At 39.5% G+C, this 22,705-nt stretch overlaps 1 protein-coding gene across 3 annotated transcripts in view; it reads right to left on the bottom strand.

The window, feature by feature from the left end:
- SETDB2 (SET domain bifurcated histone lysine methyltransferase 2) overlaps positions 1–22,705 on the bottom strand; it is an 89,374-nt gene that overhangs the window by 4,639 nt on the left and 62,030 nt on the right. For 2 of the 3 annotated variants that reach the window (XM_058685887.1, XM_058685873.1), the window contains 6 exons: positions 16,817–16,938; positions 11,998–12,105; positions 6,220–6,353; positions 2,891–2,934; positions 2,638–2,697; positions 447–502 (listed from right to left, as the gene is read on the bottom strand). In XM_058685887.1, the coding sequence (XP_058541870.1) occupies positions 447–502; positions 2,638–2,697; positions 2,891–2,934; positions 6,220–6,353; positions 11,998–12,105; positions 16,817–16,938 (524 nt within the window). The remainder of the gene's footprint in view (positions 1–446; positions 503–2,637; positions 2,698–2,890; positions 2,935–6,219; positions 6,354–11,997; positions 12,106–16,816; positions 16,939–22,705) is intronic. The other variant, XM_058685882.1, reaches the window with a different exon arrangement.

Raw genomic sequence — 22,705 nt, 5'->3', positions numbered from 1 at the left:
ACAAGAGGTGAAAGGTTGCTAGCTCATATGAGCTGATACATAAAAAACTTTCAAGTTCCCAAAATACTTCATACACTTTACACATAATAGTAATGCAGAAAATTATGAGTTATAAGTTAGGTCAAGTGTGGATCGTGCAACTGAGAAATACTTGGCTAGGTAAGGATGCTTTGCTGCACCTTGCCCACATTAAGACCATAAGTGCACGGTGCACTTAGACACTCTCACTGATGTGGTCCCAGGGCCTGTGTTACAGGAGCCATGGGACCTGTCATCTCCTGCAGGTCATGTGCTAGGATACCCAAGACACAGCCAACTTTTCTTTTACAATCACCTTATGTTTCTGGTACCATATCACCTGATATGTAGAACTTCTGTTTAGAACTGTTAAAACAAGGATTTTGTGTAAAGAAACTGAAAGCTATAATAAAATGAAGTCAAATTACCTGTACAGGAACGCCTGTTGAGAGGCGTTTCTTTCTTCCTCTTTTTCTTTTCAGTCCTGAAAAATCAGTTGAAAATATGAATCATGTAGAAACCAGAATCCAAAAAGGAAAAGATAGATGCTTGACTACATAAAATATAAAACTCCTGTATGCTAAAAGTTATTACAAAGTCGAAAGATATGGTGGACTTACACTAAATGTTTGCAACACATATGATAAAGTACCAATTTTTAAAATCTAAATATAAATCAATATAAAAAAAGCAGAAAAATGGGCAAAGGGGGGGACCCTCTAGGAAGAGTTCATCAAAGAGACTGGATCACAGGAAAACAAATATAATTGATGAAAAGATAGGGGGATACATTCACCTTTACTCCTAAGTGAAGACATGCAAAATAGTTCTCCTACCAGACTGACAAGGATGAAGGTGTTTAATATATAATGTTTGGAGGGATTGGGATAATGGTGTACTGCTGGTATTACAGCCTCTTTGGAAGGTAATTAGCCCATTGTTACCACAGCTTCATTGTTTATACTCTTGGACCCAGCAATCTACATGAAGTTTTCGAAATGGTACGGTTCATAAAGGCACAACGATGAATGGAAAAAAATGTTAACTACATTATTTAATGTGATAGAAAATTATGGAAAAAAGGGTGCTTGGATGACCCAGTCCGTTGAGCATCCAACTCTTGATCTTGGCTCAGGCCATGATACCAGGGTTGTGGGACTGAGCCTGGCATCGGGCTTGGCACTGAGCATGGAGCCTGCTTAAGATTCTCTGTCTCTGCCTCTCCCCTGCCCACATGTGTGCTCTAGCTCACTCTCAAAAGAAAATGGAAATAACCTAAGTGTCTATTATGCAGAAACTAGTTCAGTTGTAAGTCAGCTATGCAACTGATACACTGGAATAACATGCTGCCTTTTAAAACCAAGGTATGTGTATTTGTATGGACATGGAAGGATCTCTAAAATACAGTGGGTGAAAAGAAAATATAGTTACTACTATATTTCGTATATACAGGAAATTTTTAGAGGAATACAAATGAAACTGATAGTTCCCTCTGGGGAGAGGATTCATAACAGTGTTTTCATCTGCTTTTCAAAACTATTGATTTTTTAAATTTCTTTAAAAATAAAACTAATACATTGTTACCTTTCCCTATCAATAAACACTGATGGGGGCACCTGGGTGGCTCAGTTGGTTAGCCTCCCACTTCATCTCAGGACATGATCTCACGATTTGGGGGTTTGAGCCTCACACTGGTGTGGAGCCTGCTTGGGATTCTCTCTGCCCCTCCCCCACTTGTACTCTCTATCAAAATAAACTTTAAACGTTTTTTTAAAAATAAACATTGGTCAACAGCTATATTTTTAATAGTAATTTCTTTTAAAAAATTTTTTTTAATGTTTTATTTTTGAGACAGAGCATGAGCAAGGGAGGGGCAGAGAGAGAGGCAGACACAGAATCTGAAGCAGGCTCCAGGCTCTGAGCTGTCAGCACAGAGCCTGACGCAGGGCTCGAACTCACGAACTGCGAGATCATGACGTGAGCCAAAGTTGGATGCTTAACCAACTGAGCCACCCAAGTACCTGTAATTTTTTTTTTTAAATAATTATTTTGAGAGAGAACAAGCACACCTGCGTGAACAGGGAAGGGACAGAAAGGGAGGGAGAGAGAGAATCCCAAGCAGGTTCCTTGCTGTCAGTACAGAGCCCAACGTGGGGCTCAATCTCACTAACTGTAAGATCATGACCTCAGCCAAAATCACTGAGGCACTTAACCAACTGAGCCACCCAGGCGCCCCTGATAGTACTTTCTGATAAAAGGGTAATGACTGAAAAATGAACATTGTTTAGAGAGTGTTGTTTACTACCAAAAAAAATTCAATTGCTATAACATGGAACTAAGCCTTTCCAAAGAGGTCCTGACTCTGGTCCACAGTGAGCATTCCAGATTTAGTGCTGATAAGACATTGCTGGTCAGGAGTACACAGAGGCCATTCATGAATGAATGTACATCCCATAACTTCAGTTAGCCAGGGCCCACTTTTCCTTAATTAGAACTGAAATGCTAACCACGAATCTTGAGAAAAATTCAGGGAACATGCAGCAATTTATCAATGTTATCTACTGAAAATTCTGATACTCGTTTAGAAGAGAAGCAGTCGCAAACGTCAAAGCTTTTTACCATATCCTCGGTTGGTCTTCTGCTTGTAGTGAGAAGGGGAAATACCATACAGAGACTTTCCTGAAAGGTGCACAGAAGAAAAGTTAGTCCATTAACATTGCACACTGCACAAAGAGACTGGCAATTTTATAAATAGGTAAAAACTTAACTCAAAAACTTATTTAATTCAGTAAGGCTAGTAAATCAGATTTCCATGTTTTACCTAAATGTATACCTTTCTTTAAACACACAGTACTAAATTTTAGAGACGTACCATCATGAGTGTCTTTCAGTGCAGCATGTTGTTGGCAGAACACTCTGAAAACAGGCAATTTCAAAGAATTGTTAATATTTTTATTTACGCTTTTAAAATATGCCAATTTTCCTATGATTTTAAAAAGGAACTAACCTATTTTTCATGATGACTTTACCCTAAATATTTGTTACAGAAAAATACTGTCCACACCTGTGTAAGTTACTGACGCTCATCAAGTGCAGACGGGGCCTCTGTCAGATGTCTTTTGCGTTCTCAGCCCTCGAGTACGCTCTCCAAAGGGGCGTGTGTGAAATATTTTGAATAAGTAGTTCATATATAGTAGTCACTGGGATTTTACTGTATAAAGATATCTAGAGATCCCATGTCTAAGATAAATTTTCATCTGACTACACAAAGTTCTGATTTTCAACAAAAGCACAAAATTGCATGCATTAATTTTGGGAAAAGTAGTTTTCTAACTCAACAGATCTCTCCCCCAGAACTTAGGGCTGAACTGCACGAATCTAGAATGGATCAATGCACTGGAAGAGAAGAAAGCAGCAGAGCACACTATGAAGAAGAAATGGAGTGAGTTTTGAGGAGCTGCTCAGGCCCCATTTTTTCCCCAGGCTTTCTTCCTCCTTAACCTCCAGCTACGTCTCCCTTCCTTTCCTTATTGTGCTGACCCTCAGGAGGCAGGGTCCCTGTTGCCTAAGGGAACCTATGAATTCTTCTCGTCTTACACCAGTTTCCACCTCTTCCAAGCAATCTTCCTGGAAATCCACCATTTGCCCATGCAAAATTAATCTCCTCACCCTTTGAATTCCAGTATCTGAGCACTTTCATTTCTTTTTTTATTATGAAGAATTTCAAACATGTATAAAAGTGTTAGAGAGATGATGAACGTCATGGCCCCCACCCCTCACCTAGTTTCAACAATTATCAACTCAAGGCCAAGCCAGTTTCATGTGAATCCCTTCCTGCTCCCATCATGCCACATGCTTCTAATCTGGCCTTTCTGGTCCTTCAACAAGGTGATAGGTTTTCTGAGGCTTAGTCCATGTCCTGTGTCTCTTCCTAGTCTTACTACACCTGACAAGATGTCTTATGTATGATAGGCACTCTACCAACTGAATGTTTAAATTCAATTTAAAAAATCCATAGAAATTCACCTGATACTTGATAATGACAAAAATGATTTTAGTGAGTCTCTATTCATTGGTTCTACTAATACAAGATCAGTATTTTTGCAAACTTTAAGATATAGCAGGAACTTGGGGTGCCTGGGTAGCTCAGTTGGTTGAGCCTCTGACTCTTGATTTTGGCTGAGGTCATGATCTCACAGTAATGTGATTAATAAACATAAAAAAAGGGTGGGGTGCCTGGGTGGCTCAGTCGGTTAAGCGTCCGACTTTGGCTCAGGGCAGGATCTCAGCTCCTGAGTTCGAGCCCAAGTCAGGCTCTGTGCTGACAGCTCGGAGCCTGGAGCCTGCTTCAGATTTTGTCTCTCTCTGCCCCTCCCCAGCTCATGCTCCATCTCTCTCTCTCTCTCTCTCTCAAAAATAAACATTAAAAAAAAAAAAATGCAGCAGGAACTTGACTCCTTTTTGTTCAGTCTTGTAGCTCTGCTAATAACAGTCTGTTTAGTGGTTATTTGAGGTCATTATGGAAGTCATAATTAAATGAACTCTTTAGGAAGGTAAAAACAAAGTGAAACTATTGCAGCCCACGAGTTTCACAAATCAAATATAAAAAGAAGATGGTACAAAAACATTTATATATTCCTTTCTAGTCTCAAACAATAAAATACCTATGGACCTTGCTCAAAATCAGATTTGAGAGAGCATGAGTAGGGGGCAGAGAGGAGGAGAGAGCGAGAATCCCAAGCAGGCTCCATACTGTCAGCACCAAGCCCAACTCGGGCCTTGATCTCACAAACTGTGATATCATGACCTCAGCCAAAATCAAGAGTTGGAGGCTTAACTGAGCTACCCAGGCACGCCTTTAACAAATTTCTTGTAATGGTAGGCTTGCCCCTATTGTTTTAGAATATATGGCCCCTAAGCCTTAAGAGGGTACTGTGGTGAGGAGCAAGCCCTATGAAGCCCTAAAGCCCAGCTCGAATACTCATCAGCTGTGTGAGCTGGACAAATTACTAAGTCTCGCAGGGACTCAGTGTCTTTGTCTGAAAGCTGGGGTAATATCTACCTCACTGGGCTGTTAGGCAGATTAAAAGAGTTAGCATTTGTAAAGTACTTGGAAGTATTTATGGCACAAAGTAAATGATTATTAGATAAAATAATACAAAATGATAAAACTGGAGATATGTGCCCAAAGAGGAAAAAAATCTAGCCTATAAATGCAATTTTAAAATATAACTTAGGAGCTCACAAAAATCATATTAAAAACATAGTGCTCTCATTCAGAATATTATGAATAAAAATATATACTCCACTGAAATTTAAAATATTCTCAGAATGTATGCACAGGCCCTAAGGAAGTGAGAAGTGTCTGTCTGGCTCTTCAAGCCATCATTTTCTTTTTTATTCCATTCCATAACTTTAAAAAAAGTGAAAACTTCTTCTAGATATTTTCTTAACTTTATATGTCATGTTTTAGACTGCATCTACATACCAAAAAAGGGTAATCCATTGAATCAGTTAACAACTGGCCTACCAATTCCATCTGACTAAATTGTCTTATATAACTGAACTGCCATCTTGCATCAGAAGGAAGATCAAGTTTCTTCATTGATAAAACAAATACAGTTCTATTGGACTTGAAACATGCTGTACTGGGTCCAAATTACCATTAAAGAATCACTGAAGGAAGAGAAGCAAGATTTAACAGCCAAAGACAATTCAAATAGAATTATTTTCTTCAAGGACTCAATGACTGATTACTGTATTTGCTGCATAGTTTATCATTTTTAAAAGCTGTTTATATGTAAGATGGCGGTGAGAGTGGTGGGAAAAAAGCATTCAGCAGACAAGATAGATAAACCATGGACTTGTGGCCAACAAGTAAGCCTCCTGTTAGGAGAAGAGGGCAATAGTCAACCGGTCCTGTGGCCACCCATTAGGTCACTCATGCCACTATGGCAACCAGCACTTTTTACCAGGAAGGAAAGGATGTAGGAAGAATAAAATCAAAACCGACCCTGCTTATTTTCTTTCTATTAGATTTAGGGAAGGTATTGTGAAGTCAGGTTCCCAAATGAGCATCCCCCAAACCATGTTCTTACTTGGAAACCATTTGCATGAAATTATCTTTGAAAATCTGTTTGTCTTAATCTAACCACTCCTTATTCCATTCCCCCAAATGTAGTTTTAAAATTGATTAAATACTTATAAATTCCTCGAGATCTATCGGTTTGTAGAACTGCGTGGGCATTCTTGGCACAGAAAAAGTGGTAACTCTTGAGACAGGCTTTTATATCACATCCCACGGTGGCTCCTCTTTTATTACAGAATGCGCACGTCTATAAAAGAACAGATTTTACTGAGTAAGCACCTGTTTTTCATAATCTTTTTTAAAATTTAAAGTTAAAGGTGTCATTAAATCTTATTTTTAAAGTCAGCAGCCCTAATGTCCTCATCCACAAATGTTAGGTATTTACAGCTGGCTGCTCATTTTGAAATTTCAGCAAAACCTCTGCTAGGTAAAGTGTTTGGTTTGTACTGGTCTGTAATAATTTGACTAAAAGCAGAAAACCCTTTTTATTTCCCCCCCCAAAAAAATTTTTTTTTAAGTTTACTCATTTATTTTGGAGAGACAGAGTGAGCGGGAGAGGGGCAGCAAGAGGGGAGACAGAGAATCCCATGTAGTCTCTACCAGTATACAGCCTGATGTGTGGCTCCAATTCATGAACTGTGAGATCATGAGCTGAAATCAAGAGTCGAATGCTTAACTGACTGAGCCACCCAGGTGCCCCCAAGGACTTTAAGAGAGATTTCTAAAAATAAATTTGTCCTGTTCTGGGCAAGGGGTCCTGTTAAGGACACTGGGGCCTATGACGAGGGTGGCTCCTGGCAGTGCCCCCAAGGACTGTGCAAGCCACCGGTCTCCCCTCTCTTAGACCCAGGTCCTTCCCTGGGCATAACACTGCCTGTCTTACAGAGTTTCTACTGAGGACAATGTGACATAAAGTAAGTGAAACATCTCTGGAGTCTATGTAGTAGGGCCGAAAATTTTAAATTAAAAAACAAAACAAAGCCCTGAGTGGTAAATTTTTTTCTAAGTTCAATTTATTTGATCTCTTGCTTTTATATATTAGCCAACTGATCTTGAATTTTATATATGAAGGTGATGCAGAGATGGCTAGGAGGACAGTCTGTGGCCAAGGAAATCTAACTGGTTTAGGGGAGTCCAGGGCATGCCCAAAGCTTATCACGCTCTGTTCTGAATGAAAGGGAAGCACAATGAAACCACCTTGCAAAACAGGAGATAGCTCACACATCCCAAAGTCAGCACAAGCAACCATACGAACAAAATTCAAATATGGGTAAGAAGTTAGATTATGCTAAAGGTGGGATTTCAAATCAGAGCACAAAAGGATGATCATTTAATTTGGAGGGCTATCTGGCATTATATGTAGAAAAAAAACAAAGTTACGTCCTTACCTCACAATATATTACCAAATAAATTACACATGGATTAAGGCTCTAACTATAAGAAAAAAATTTTAGTTAATAAAAAATGTATGGTATTAAGGTCAAGAAGGCTCAGCAAGGAAGGAAACTCAGAAGCTACAGAGAAAAAGACTGACAGATCGGACTACACAAAAAATTTAAACTTCCATTTGTATGGTGACAGCTACCATTAGAAAAAAAATGAAAGAAAATGTATGAAAACAGAAACAGACTCATAAATACAAAGAAAAAACTGGTGGGTGAATAGGTGAAGGAGATTAAGAGGTATAAACTTCCAGTTATTAAAAAAAATCAGGGGATATAATGTAGAACATAGAGAATATAGTCAATAATACTGGAATATGGTGATCAATGGTAATTAGGCTTCTTATGATCATTTCATAATGTATATAAATGTCAAATAACTATGTTCTACACCTAAAACCAATATTGTATGTCAACTATACCAATAAAAAAAAGAAAAAAAATGTTTTGCTGCTTATTTGATAAAGGGTTGAGACTCGGGGGGCACCTGGATGGCTTAGGTGGTTACGCATCTGACTTCAGCTCAGATCATGATCTCATGGTTCATGGGTTTGAGCCCCACCTCCGTCTGTCTGCTGTCATCACAGAGCGGGCTTCAGATCCTTGGACTCCCTCTCTCTCTGCATGTCCCACATTTGCACTGTCTCTCACTCAAAAATAAACATTTTTAAAAAAGGGCTAAGACTCTGATAAACCCACAGAAAAATGGGAATGGGCAAATCACAGAAGAAATACAAATGGTTAATAAAATTTCATTCACATAACGACTGCTGAGTAAATGGGACGTGGCCAGCACTGTTCTAAGGTAGAGGGAAACAGTAGTGGACAAGATATCTGCCCTTGTAAAGTTAACATTCTAGTGGAGAGAGACCATGATCACATAAAGCAAACCTAATAACAGTGATACATGCTTTGTATAAGTTAAAATAAGGTGAAGCGACACAGTTGCTGGGTCCCTAATTCAGGTTGGAGGTCAGCAAAGGCCTCTCTGAGGAGGTGATATAGAAGTTCAGATTTGAATAATAGTAAGAGGTCCTAGCAGGCAAAAAAGCAAGGAGAAGGCTATTGTAGGCAGAAGGCCTTATGTTCTGGTGCAAGAATGTGCTTCCCACCCAATGGCAAGCTCACCAGAAGGACAACAGGGATGGGCTAATGTTGCTGGAGCAGAGATTTGAGAGTCAAAGATCCAAGGGGTGAGCAAGGGGTTGGGTCATGTATGGGATGCAAACCAGAGTAAGGAGTTAGGGTTTTGGCTTCATGCAATGGGAACATGAAGTGACCAGTATTTTAAAGACACTGTTGTGGCTTGTGTGGAGGATGGGCTGGGGCAGGGATGCACAGGAGACAGTGCAGAAAAAGCATCAGTGATGTTTAGGGAGATCTGGGACTTCACTGTGGTAGGTTAGTGACAGAAAGAAGGGGAGGATGCAGGGTCTGCGGGTGGCACTGACGGGCTCCACACTGGGCTGGGAGGTTGATGAGAAGATGATGATGGACGAATGGTGGGCTGTTCACTGAGGTGAGGACCCAAGGGTGTGGATGCAGTGTGTGTATGTTTGGAGGGGCTGGAATTGTGTCCTTTGGCCGGTTTAATATGAGATGCTATTAAATATTCACATAGGTATGTCAGGTTGGTGGTCAGGGCTAGAGGCACAGAGGCCCTGGCAAAAGTACGGTTCTGAAGCCATGGGGACTGGAGGAGGTCACACAGGAAAGACGTTCAGATGGAGGAAGGAGCCCGGGAAACCCTCGGGGACTGCACACTTTAGAGGTTGAGCAGAGAGGGCAAAACAGCCATGGTGCCTGGGCGGCAGCAGCCAGAAAGGTCAGAGAAGTAGCACAGCATGTGCAGGAAGTCAAAGGAAGAAAGGGCTTCAAGGTGCAGGGGCGTGGGCAACTGTGTAATGAATACTGCTCAAAGGTCAGCTAAGGACAGAAAAGTGACATTGTAATTGGCCAGGTTTTTTTGTGTACAAAGGAGGGTTTAAGATGACATGATCAGTTGATCAGACATACATATGCTGAAGGAAATAAGCTAGTACAAGCTGGGATACTGATGTGAATGGGGTAAAGGGAAATGCAAGAGATAGTCCTTAAGGAGGGGCAGGTGATGACTCCAAAGTCTAAGTGGAGGGTTGGCTTTGACAAGAGGGAGGTCCCAGAGTCTGGGGACAGAGGTGGATGGGCAGTGGTTTGGATAGGAGTTCCTGGCTAATGGCTTCCATTGCTAGGTAAAAATCAGACAAAAATATGTACACCACCAAGATGAACTCTAATGTAAACTATGGACTTTGGGTGTTTTGATGATGTGCTAATGTAGGTTCATCGGTTGTAACAATGCACCACTCTGGGTGGGGGATGTTGATAAAAAGGAGGCTGTGTGTGTGTGTGTGTGTGTGTGGAGCAGTGGGAGGTTTATGGGAAGTCTTTGTACTTTTCCCTCAAGTGTTCTGTGAACCTAAAACTGCTCTAAAAGCAAAAAAGTCTATCAAAAAGAAAAATGAAATATAGTCATCAACTTGGGGATGGGCAGTTGGGGTGGGGAGAGGTTCTAAAAAGAAAGGAAATGAAACAATAAATGTAGAGGGTGGAGGGTGAAGTGTTGAGATTCCTTTTGAGATTTGTGGCCGTGAATCTAAGATCAGTCAACACATTTGTGGGTTTTTGTCCGGTTGTTCAAGTGCTCAAGTGCCAGTCTCTTCAGCACAAGCAGACAACAGACAGATGCATTTCACCAGGGGTGGGGGTTTTGATGGTGGGTAAGGAAATGGTGTGTGAGGGTGGTGAGGAGAGGGAGTCCAGAGTGTTCGCAGGAGAGTGTTGGCAGTGCTGGACTGTGGGACTGGGAAGAACTGCTGGGGCTGGGTGGGGGTGGGGCGGGTGGGAGGTGCCTGAGGAGAACTAAAGTTCAACCTCACCAGTGAGGGGAAACGCAAGGTACCACTTCCTGTCAGGTGCAAAAATTAAGCAGATTCGTGATGCTCATTTTGTCAAGGGCTGGGAAAAGTGCTGTTTCATCCACAGAAGTATAAAATGGTACAGCCTTTCTGGGGGACGGTTTGTTAGCACGTTTCAAAATTATCAGAGGGAATTCTCTTTGACTCAGCCATTTCACTTCTAGGAATGTGCTCTACAGCAAAGCTCAAACAAGTACACAGGATATGTGTACAAAGATGTTTACTGCAGCTTTAGTTGTCAAAGTGAGAAGCCAGGGTCGACTCATTATCTACGACAAGGGATGGTTTCCTGCATTCTGGTGTATCTTACAGAATCCCATAAAGTCAGGAGAGAGGATGCCACACACAGTCATGTACTTTTAGTTTTGTAAACATGCCATCCTCCTTCCCTATCTTCCTTACCCTCACTCCTCCCCAGCCAGGAAGGCTTCCTGGTGCTCACCTGTGCTAAGGTTCTTGCTTGCTTGAGTGACCTGTGCTGATCCTTCTCAAAGCACATCAGGCTGTGCAGAAACTGCCTTCATATATGTGTCAGCCTTGCAAGGACTACATAAATGTTTGTTCCAGATCACAAACCTTACTGTAGTGGTGGGCATTAGGTGCTCACACCTGCTGTACTGCTTGCTAAGCCGTGAAGGGCTTTCCATAGAGGAAGTCTGCTGTAACAGAACCAGGAGGGTAACTACTCCTCACTCTACCTTCCCAGGGGGAGCTGACCCCAGATCCAAGGGGATAGATACTAATTAGTTATGGTCACCTCCAGCAACTGGTGCAGGAGGATGGGTGTGGCTTAATTAAATTTTCAGAAGGGTCTTACTCCATACTTGGGGATGAACTTTTTCTTTCACCAGATGGGAACAAGAAAGCCTGACCCTTCAGTTGTTGCCTATGGCCTACCCTATGACCACAGGAGGACCAACTGATGTGGACAGGATGACAGAAAGGATGATGGGGTCTTGATGACACCATTAAGCCACTAAATAAACCAACTCTGAAGCCAGCATTCCCTCTGGCTAAGTGAGAAAATAAGCATCCTTTTTTTAAAGCCAGTTTGAGTTGGGTTCCTTCTACTTACAGCCCAAAGCATTCTAACTCCTATATACTTTGCTGATGAAGCATGTTGTAGTTTATTTTAAAATATTAAATGTTCAGTAAAATCTAAGTTTCTAATACAGACCCTACATCTTTTTTTTTAATATATGAAATTTATTGTCAAATTGGTTTCCATACAACACCCAGTGCTCATCCCAAAAGATGCCCTCTTCAATCACCTACCCTACCCTCCCTCCCACCCCCTATCAACCCTCAGTTTGTTCTCAGTTTTTAGGAGTCTCTTATGCTTTGGCTCTCTCCCACTCTAAAGACCCTACATCTTTCAGCTCTACAAGATGTGTCTCTATCCCTGGTTTACCAATCAAGTAGACTTTCTTTTGGAAACATCCCCTTTAATATCTGTTCGTTTTGTCTGAGTAATAAAGTCATTTGTACTTACCAACCTCCTTCCTCTATGGATTTCTTTCTTTACTGACTCCACATCAAAACTTCTGTCGTCATTACTTGGATCATGATCCTCACATTCCACAAGTGCTGAAGAATACAGCTGCAGATTGGGAAAAGAAAAAATTCAGAATATGCTCAAAGTACCGTTGAGAGCCACAAGTCATAAAATGGTATCGAAAGTACTCACTGGGGGTGGAAGATGGATTGGGGGTATAACAGTGACCATCTTTTGGGGTGTATAAGCAGATCACAAGCCACCCTGCTTTTCTTTGGAAGGATCCCCAGGCATGTTTTATACTGCATAACCCTGACCCCAACGTTTAAATGGACCTGGTTAGGGCCCTGAACTGAAGCTGGGCCAACTGGATTCCCTTCCCTGAGAGAGTGGAATAGACTCTAAGCCACATGATAGAGAGTAAGCCAGTCTGCAAAGAGGAAAACAAAAATGAGGGCTAGAGAGGATATCATGGGTTCCTGATGGCTTTCTAGCTACTGTTTCTTAGACATGCTTGTGTGTCTGCCTTCAGGAGCCATGAAATGCCCCTGAAGTCTGATTAAAGAGTCACTTTTATATGGAATATTACTGGGCAATCAAAAAAGAATGATATCTTGACATTTGCAACAACATGGATGGAACTAGCGTGTATATTATGCAGTGAAGTAAGTCAGAGAAAGACAAATATCATATGATTTCACTTATATGTGGAATTTAAGAAACAAAACAGATAAACATAGGGGAAGGGAAGCAAAAATAAGATAAAAACAGAGAGGAGACAAACCATAAAAGACTCTTGAGTACAGAGAACAAACTGAGGATTGCTGGAGGGGTGTTGGGTAGGGGAGGGGCTATATGGGTGATGGGCATTAAGGAGGACACTTGTGATGAGCACTGGGTGTTATATATAAATGTTGAATCACTAAATTCTATTCCTGAAATCATTATTACATATGTTAACTAACTTGGATTTAAACTTTTAAAAAAAATTTGAAAGGCAACTTTTATGTTTAGGTTGGCTCAAGTTTCTGTGTGTTACCTGAAACCAAAAGAATCTAACCTATCTCTCAATTGAAGATCAACATTACACAATGCAATCACAAAGCAATCTATAGATTCAATGCCATCTCTATCAAAATACCAATAGCATTCTTCACAGAACTACAACAAATAATACTAACATTTGTATGGAACCACAAAAGACCCCAAAAGCCAAAGCAGTCTTGAGAAAGAAGAAGGAGGTAGCACAATCTCAGACTTAAAGACACATATAATAATCAGACAGTATGGTACCAGCACAAAAACAGACATATAGATCAACAGAACAGAAATAAACCAGGAGACCACAGAAATAAACCCATGATTATATGGCCAACTAATCTTCAACAAAGGAGATAAGAATATACAATGGGGAAAAGACAGTCTCTTCAATAAATGGTGTTGGGAAAACATGGCAGCTACATGGAGAAGGATAAAGCTGGACCACTTTCTTATACCATATGCAAAAATGAACTCAAAATGGATTAAAGACCTAAATGTGAGACTTGAAACGATAAAACTTCTAGAAGAAAACATAGGGAGTAATCTCTTAGACATCAGCCATAGTAACATGATATGTCTTCTTTCTAGATATGTCTTCTTAGGCAGGGGAAACAAAAGCAAAAATAAACTATTGGGACTACTCCAAAATAAAATGCTTTTGCACAGCACAGGAAACTGTCAACAAAATGAAAAGGCAACCTACTGAATGGGAGAAGATATTTGCAAATGACATATCTGATAAAGGATTAATATCCCAAACAGATAAAAGAATTCATATAACTCAACACCAAAAAAACAAATAATCTGATCAAAAATGGGCAGAAGACCTGTAGAGACATTTTTCCAAAGAAGACATACTGATGGCCAACAGACACATGAAAAGATGCTCAACATCACTCATCATCAGGGAAAAATAAATCAAAATCACAATGAGATATCACTTCACACCTGTCAGAATGGCTAGTATCCAAAAGACAAGAAATAACAAGTGATGGCAAGAATGTGGGAACAAAGGAATGCACATGCACTGTTGGGAATCTAAATTGCAGAGCTACTATGGAAAACAGTATGAAGGTTCCTGAAACAACTGAAAACAGAAATACCATATGATCCAGTAATACAACTACTGGGTATTTATCCAAAGACAATGAAAACACTGATTCAAAAAGATATACTCACCCCATGTTTACTGCAGCATTATTTATAAGAGCCAATACATGGAAGCAACCATAAGCAGCTGAATGTATAAAGAAGGTGGTGTGTGTTTGTGTGTGTGTGTGTGTGTGTGTGTGTGTGTGTGTAATGGAATATTACTTAGCCATAAAAAAGAAAGAGATCTTGCCATTTTCAACAACATGGATGGACCTGGAGAGCATTATGCTAAGTGAAATATCAGACAGAGACAGACAAGTACTATATGATTTCAATGATATGTGGAAACTAAATAACAAATGAACAAACAAAAAATCAGAAAAAGACCCATAAAGAGAGAATAAACTGGTGGCTGCCAGAGAGGAAGGTGGAGAGGGCACAGGCAAAATGGGTGACGAGGAATGGGAGGTCTAGTCTTCCAGTCATGGAATGAGTAAATCCCAGGGATGAAAGGCACAGACTAGGGAATATATGTAGCTAATGGTATTGTAACAGATGGTAGCTACAGTTGTGGTGAGCACAACATAATGTAGAGTAGAATTACTCAATATGTTTACACCTGAAACACGTAACACTGTGTGTCAACTACAATTTTTTTTATACTTCAATTTAACGAAAAAAAGCATTAGGAAAAGGTAATGAAACAAAAAACAAACAACAACAAAACCAAAGCCAGGAAAAAGATTAATCCAAAGTTGTAGACCTCTACATAAAAAAAAAATGTTTGAATATTTCTGAAATTCATAAAAAATGACCTGAATAGTTGGAGATACTCTGTTGATGGATAGAAACACTCATATAATTTTTCCTAAATTCAATGGAATTCCAGTTAAAATTCCAAAAGGAATTTGTGTGAAACTCATAAATGACCCCAAAATTCAAAGCACTAAAAAAGAGCCATGGCTTATCATAAAATTATAGTAATTAAGACAATGTTGTATCAGCTGAGGGATAGGCAAAGTGACCAATGGAACAGACTAAAGAGCCAGAAACAGATATGTACACATATATTATATCGTTAGCACACTGGATAAAAGTGGGGGTTCTAGAAGTAGACAGGCCGGGTAAGAATCCTGGCTCAGTCACTTACAGCTGCATGACCTTGGGCAAGTGACTTAAACTCTCTGTGCCTCAGATGTCTCATCTTTAGTTTGGGCATAATAATGATACCTACCTCTTGGGGTTGTTGTAAGGATTAATAGTTTAATACAGGTTAAGCTTCCAGAATATTACCTTACACCTGGTGAACACTGAATAATAAGAGTTATCATTATTATCACTAAAATCAATGACAAAAGAACAGATTAGTCAAATAATGCTGGGAAAAGGGGTTAATCATATGACAAAAGAGGAGATCCCTACTTTACACAGTAGTCCAAATAAATTCCAGTTGGATTAAGAAACTAAATGAAAAAAGACAAAATTTAAAATTGGGGGGGGGGGGGAATCTTAGTAAAGAAAAGAATTTCTTAGTGAAGAACTCCTACAAATTATAAAGGAAAACAATGATATATTTAATAAGGATACATTATAAGGCTCTGAAAGGAAACACCATAAATTAAAAGCTAACATATATAATAATGCATTAGCATCTATTTATATACATATAAAAATACACTTAAACAAAATCAATATCCCAAAGACAAAATGTGGTCCAGCAACACAAGTCACAGAAGTGACAAAAAGATCTGTGCATAAGCATAGCCAAATCTAGAAACTGCAAATGAAAACAAGAGACCATTTCACACCCATCAGAGAGGAAAAAATTAAAATTTCATAATATCATGTATGGCAAGGAAGACGAGAAATGAATTTGGTGTCATCCTTTTTGAAAGCAATTTGGTGCATGTAGTGAGGTGCAAAATGCACCCTCTGTGTCCACCATTTCTGGTTTTTGCTCTGTGCCCTACACCAGAGAAATTCTCCCGTGATTTAGGGGACTTATACAAGGATGTTCATGACAGCTGGTTAGTTATATGAAAAAAAGTGGAAAAACCTAAATGCTCATTCACATGAGAATAGTTTAATAGTGGCAGTCACAAAAGAATTCTCTAACATTTAAAATTGAAGACTTAAGAGTGAAATTTCTCACATGGATGAATCTCAATAGTTCACAGAAGCTGGCTGAAATTCTACAAAGTCCAAGAACATGTAAAACCTCATCATACCTTGTTATAAGCACTTAAATATACATGGTGAAAACCAAATCTGTGATGGCAATTATATCTCAAGAGGGATGGTGGGAGGGGAAGAGAGAGAATTAGAGAGTCCTTAACTATGTTTTATTTCTTAAAAAAAAAAAAAATCCAAGCTAAAACAAATACAGTATGATTTTTCAAATCTGGGTGAAATGTCTATGGGTATCTATTATATTTGAAATATCTCATTAAAATATCTTCAGAGAAGCTTATCATAATTGTGTTCGATCATTTATAAATACAGCTAAAATGTAATCATAAGGTGGTAAGATCTGAAACAGTTTAAAAAGTTAGGAAATTTGCTTCCCAAATCCCCACTTAAAAGCCCAAACCATGGCCAACTCATCATTCTTTGTCTCCAAAGTACATTATCTATATTGGTACGTCCTTCCCTAAAAGGACTCATGTGTTTTCAAGTAACTTACCAAACAATTTTCATGAGCAGCTATAGTCTCTTTTTTTGCAATGTATAGGACACTATACTCGGAGTCTTTGGGGCAGAGTGCACATGTCCTTTTTTCCATCTTTTCTGCAACCTGAAAGACACCTATAAGTAACATCCTTGATGAGAAATGGAAAGGTAGAATTTCTTGGTCTCCATAACTCTTCCACCAGTCTTAAAAGTAGAAGGCAGGGCACTTGTTTTTATGAGAGGTCCTCAACTACTAGAGAGAGAAAAAAAATCGGGACCCAAGTGGAAAAGCAAGTTATTTTGTATTTTTTTTTAACGTCTTAATGAATGGAGGGACAACAGTTAATGTTCATTTAAAATGTCTAAACACGTGGAAAACTTTGCTCAAGAAACAACCAGAGGGTGCCTGGATGGCTCAGTCAGAAGACCATGCAATTCTTGATCCCAGAGTTGTTTGAAACTCAGGTTGGGTGCAGAGATTACTTAAACAAACAAACAAACTTAAAAAAAAAAAAAAAAGGAAAGAAACACAACTAGGAATTTTTTTTTTAAATTTTTTTTTTAATGTTTATTTATTTTTGAGACAGAGAGAGACAGAGCATGAATGGGGGAGGGGCAGAGAGAGAGAGAGAGACACAGAATCGGAAGCAGGCTCCAGGCTCTGAGCCATCAGCCCAGAGCCCGACGCGGGGCTCGAACTCATGAACCGTGAGATCGTGACCTGAGCTGAAGTCGGACGCTCAACCGACTGAGCCACCCAGGCGCCCCACAACTAGGAATTTAAATACAAAGTTCTCAAAACACTGCCTTGCCAATACTAAGCTCTCAATAATTATTACTATTATCATTACAAATCAACAAGAACACAATGATATATTCAAGAAACAGTGCTCTGCTCAACTGCCTGTAAACAAAAATTTTAGATCCTGTGTCAGACTATACTCAAAAATAAATTTTGAGTGAATTAAAGATGTAAATGAGCAATGTGCTATAATTTAAATGCACTTAAATCTAGCATTATAATAACTTAGGAGAGAAAGCTACATAAAGGTAGAAAATTGATTTTTTTTTTTTAAAGAAAGGAATGGAAGAAAGGAGAGGAACTAAGAGAAGGAGAGCTAGGAAGAAAAGGGAAGAATAAACAGAGAGAGAAAGAAGCCATCTGTTCTCAAAACCCCACTGGCATGTCACTGAGAGGTAACCTTCCCATTTGTTTGCTATTCATTTGGCCACAAGCATCCATTTAACAATTTTTTTTTTTTTTTTTGCCCTTTCCAATGCTCATCCTCTTTTTGATTTGTTTTTCTGTATTAGAACACACTTGTGTTTTTAATCTTTCAACTTTTAGTTTTGAAACAAGGACTTACTTTACCATTTAATGATGACAGTTTTAAATTTAGATGAGGTTGAGGCGCCTGGGTGGTTCAGTCGGTTAAGCCTCCAACTTCAGCTCAGGTCATGATCTTGCGGTTTGTGAGTTCAAGCCCTGCGTCAGGCTCTGTGCTGACAGCTCAGAGCCTGGAGCTTGCTTCAGATTCTGTGTCTTCTCCCTCTGCCCCTCCCCTGCTCATGCTCTGTCTCTGTCTCTCAATAATAAATAAATGTTAAAAAAATTAAAAACAAAATAAATTTAGATGAGGTTAACCACTTAAGGGGTTCCTATAAGTTGTTCCTAAAAGTAGTTTTTGTTATTCAAAACAAAACAAAATCTCTGAAATTAGATCTTGCATTTCACAAAATCATAGGACAGCACTTTTTTTAAAAAAAGGTTATTTATCTATTTATTTTTATTTTAGATTGAGAGAGTGCAAGCGGGAGGCAGAATGAGAGAGAATCTCAAGCAGGCTCCACACCCAATGCAGAGCTCTATCTCACAACTATGAGATCATGACCTGAGCCAAAATCTAGAGTCAGATGCTCAACTGACTAAGCCACCCAGGTGCCCTTAGAAGACTGTGCTTTGGAGCAGCATTTATCTCACAATCTTCCCCCCTCCCCACCCCATGTTTATTTATTTATTTTGAGAGAGAGAGAGAAAGAGAGAGAGCGAATGAACACAGAAAGTGAGTGGGGAAGGGGCAGACAGAGAGAGAGATAGAATCCCAAGCAGGTTCAATGCTATCAATGTGGAGCCAATGCAGGGCTCAATCCCATGAACCATGAGATGACAACCTGAGCTGAACTCAAGAGTCAGAAGCTTAACTGACTGAGCCACCCAGGTGCCCCTCAGATGAGTTTCTTCTTTAATTTCTGTTTCCTGGATTTGGGTCCTAACTACTGAGGATAAAAATATGTAGTCCCTCTGCTCCCCACCAATCAAGAAAAAGGGGTTGAGACTGAGAGAAAAACCTCAAATGACTGAAAGAAAACCTCATTTTCATTCATTTCAAACCACCACCAATTTGGGAGCACCTTTGGTAGGAGAGTCATTTTGCTGGGCAGTCTAGATGGGTGCTAACAGAAACATAACGTGAGCCACAAATGTGACCTACAGCTAAAAAATTTCTAGGAGCATTGTAAAAAAAAGCATCAAGAAATGGGTGAAATTAATTTTACCCATTAAATAATGGGTTAATTAATAACAGGCTCTATTCAACTAAATGTATGCAAAATATTATCCTTTCAACCTTTAATTGACATAATTAATTCATTCTTTAGTACTGAGTTTTGAAGCTTGGTGTACTTTGTGCTGAGTGTGTCTTAACTAAATAAGCCACATTTTAAGTGCTCATAGCCATGTGTAGTGAGTGGCTACTGTGGAGAACTGCATAGCAGAGGACACAAAGAAACAGGAGACAGAACTGTTGCCTGAAAGAAGCTAACAAAATAAGGAGATGAAATGCTAATAAGGAAAATAAAATAACAGGATAAATGCCACAAAGGAATATGATTGCTGAGTGGAAAATACAATACATGCTATGGATCCAGGGGAGTACAGTGCTCCCCTATGGGATAGGGGATGGGGTGTTGTCAAGGACATGGGCCTTGAGCTGGTACAACCTGGAGACAGACAGAAAGGGGGGAGGCGGTGGGAGGGACACTGGAGACTATGTACCCATGTGGGAAAAGGTCAAGAGGTTTGACCAGGGGCCAGAAAACCAGGATCCTGAAGGGGGAGGGAGTCTGTGCAGAGGAAGCTGGAAAAGAATTTGAGAAACAGATGTAGAAGACTGCCAGGAAGGATTTTTAAGCAGGGGAATGACATGATGAAAGCGTTGTTTTAATCAACTAAATTTCAATACAAAAACAAAAACACAACATGGGGGGGGGGAAGGGTATTACAAAGTTGCCAAATGGAGAGACAATGTGTATGTTTTTCTTGGTCTAAAATAATTCACATTATGGGGGGAAAAAGTTTTAAGCTTGATCTCAATACATGGAGAGAAATACTGTGCTCCAGAGTAGGAAGACGGGACATTATAATCCTGTCAATTCTTTCTCAAATTGTAGGTTTAATGTCATTTCAACTTAAATTCCAAGAAGGTTAAAGAACTTGGGGAAAAAAAAGTTTATTTGGAAGAATAAAAGGGCATGGATGGTGAAGGAAACCTTGAAAAGAAAATACAAGGGTATCTGGCTATCCCATCGAAAACCATACTATAAAGATACAACTAGGACAAAAGAGTAGATGACTATGTCAAAAGAAAGGATACAAAGCATAGAGAGAAGAATATAATCTATAATTATGAATTTAACATATCATAAGGCAATATGTGCATTTCTTCTCTGGCACTGATGTCCTCAGGACATTTTGTGTTGGGTTATTCACTATTTTCTTATTGATTTATGAGCCTGTTATGCATTCTTGTTAGTCGTATGTGTGGTCTTTTTTGTTTATAAAATGGACATACAGAATGTTTAAACGTTTTATTTGATAAAAAGGAGATATGACTTATAAAACACCTCCATAGCTCTATTTTCTTCTAAAATTTTATTTTTATATTAAAATATTAATGTGAAATTTATTGTATTATAAAGTACGAGATGGGGCTCTAACTTATTTTCATAGTGGTTAGCCAGTGATTTAAATCTCCTTTTCATACATTTAATGATTACATATGTTTGGGTTTGTTCACATACTTCTATTTTGTTCCATTGATCTGTCACTTTCTCTGCCAATACCACACTTTATAATTTTCAATGTTTTAGAATACATTTTAATATTTGACAACATAATATACCATCCTAGATGGAAAATAAGGAAAAAAAACCCAATATTTTATTCACCTCAGGCCCCAAATATACTTTGTTAAATACTATATTCTTTTTAAAAGAACACACAAACTGGATATTAAATTTATAAAGCACAGGCTAAAAAAAAAAAAAAAAGCATCAAATTATTAGTGACAAAATCTGGAATAAAAATCCCTAATAAAATAGTATGATAACATTTGATAGGCATGCAATGCTCCTTGTTGTATAAGAGCTAGGCATTTTCACACAGCATTACCCTTTCCTTGTGCAAAGCTGGACTTTTGGACAGGTGCACTGTGCAGGGCTGAGCTGTCAGGCTTTGGATACTAAGCATGGCCCCCTGTGTTTCCTTTGGGGACTGTCCATCTGAGTTGCATTCCCAAGTCTGCAGGCTTCTAGGGTTTTGGCACCTGGGAATATGGTGGTGATAGCTACACCATTGCCTTCTGACCTAGAGTTTTGTCACTACAACCCCCAAAGTGGGACATGCAGGCTCCCCCTAATGGCCTTTTCTTGGTAAAACACGTCCTCCTCATAGTTTCTTATAAGATCTTGGCTTTTCTAACTTGTTCATTCTTCCAGACTGGAGGATGCATGTAACTCTGGAGTTGAGGGGAAATCACACTAGAGGCTCTTACATATACAGGCATCTCTCACTATCTGAATGCTTGCTATGCATTATCCAAAACTCATGGACCAAATAAATACATTTGGATAACTGATAGTCCTCACCTTCTGAATTCAGGAACTGTATAGGTTCAGACAGTGAGGGATAGGTATATTATGGGAGCTGGGCATTTTAGGGAAAAGTCCATTGGTCTCCATCAGCAGCTGACACTAAGAACAATGAGGATAGGCAGGGGTCCCCATGGTCCTTCTATTGTGTCTAGCAGGCCTAAGGACTCACAGAGACTGATCTGACAACAATTCCCCAAAAATTAAACTGGTAGTCAAGAAAGGTTCTACAGAATGAAGCTGCAGAAAAATGACAAGCCAGGAACATATGAACTCTGACTAACTCAAACCAACAGAATGAATCTCTGTCTCTAGGCCCATCTCCATCTGGAAAGGGATTACTAATGTCACAGCCTCTGCAGGGATGTCAGGGGTGTCTTCCAAATGTTCCTTTTCCCAGATATGGTCTTAAAGCCCATTGGACAAGGGAAATCCAGCCAGAGGACAGAATCTGGGGTAGCCAGACTGGATAGCCAAGAAACACGTTTCACCACTAAATGAGTGGATGATGGAATGAGAGTCCCTAATCTTACAATTTCATTTACAATGCCCTTTTGTTATGATTTATGTTCTGGACTGGCAACCGATGTATGGTGCTGGCTTGGAAACTTATTCCTCTTTTCTTCTTTGATCAACTTATCTATTATTGCAGCTTTTTAAGTTCTTCCATTATACATAAGATATGTGGGAGAAGTCAACTTTACCACTGAGTCCCATGACTGCACACCTGTAATGGATAAAGACCAAAACAGAAGAGGAGTGGACATTACCTAGAGGCTTGGTAATGGACTTGGAAACATAAATGTATTTGGGAGAGCCAGAAAGCATTACTGGGGACAGCTTTAGAGTGTATAAACAGGGGGATGCCTGGGGGGCTCAGTCAGTTAAGCATCCAACTTTGGCTTAGGTCACGATCTCATGGTTTGTGAGTTCGAGGCCCACATCAGGTTAGCTTGAGCCCTGCTTCAGGCCC

Source organism: Neofelis nebulosa, chromosome 1 (genome assembly GCF_028018385.1).
Source record: "Neofelis nebulosa isolate mNeoNeb1 chromosome 1, mNeoNeb1.pri, whole genome shotgun sequence".
Taxonomy (NCBI): Eukaryota; Metazoa; Chordata; class Mammalia; order Carnivora; family Felidae; genus Neofelis; species Neofelis nebulosa.
Note: the sequence above shows the minus strand (reverse complement) of the source record. Positions and strands in the feature narration are given on the sequence as shown.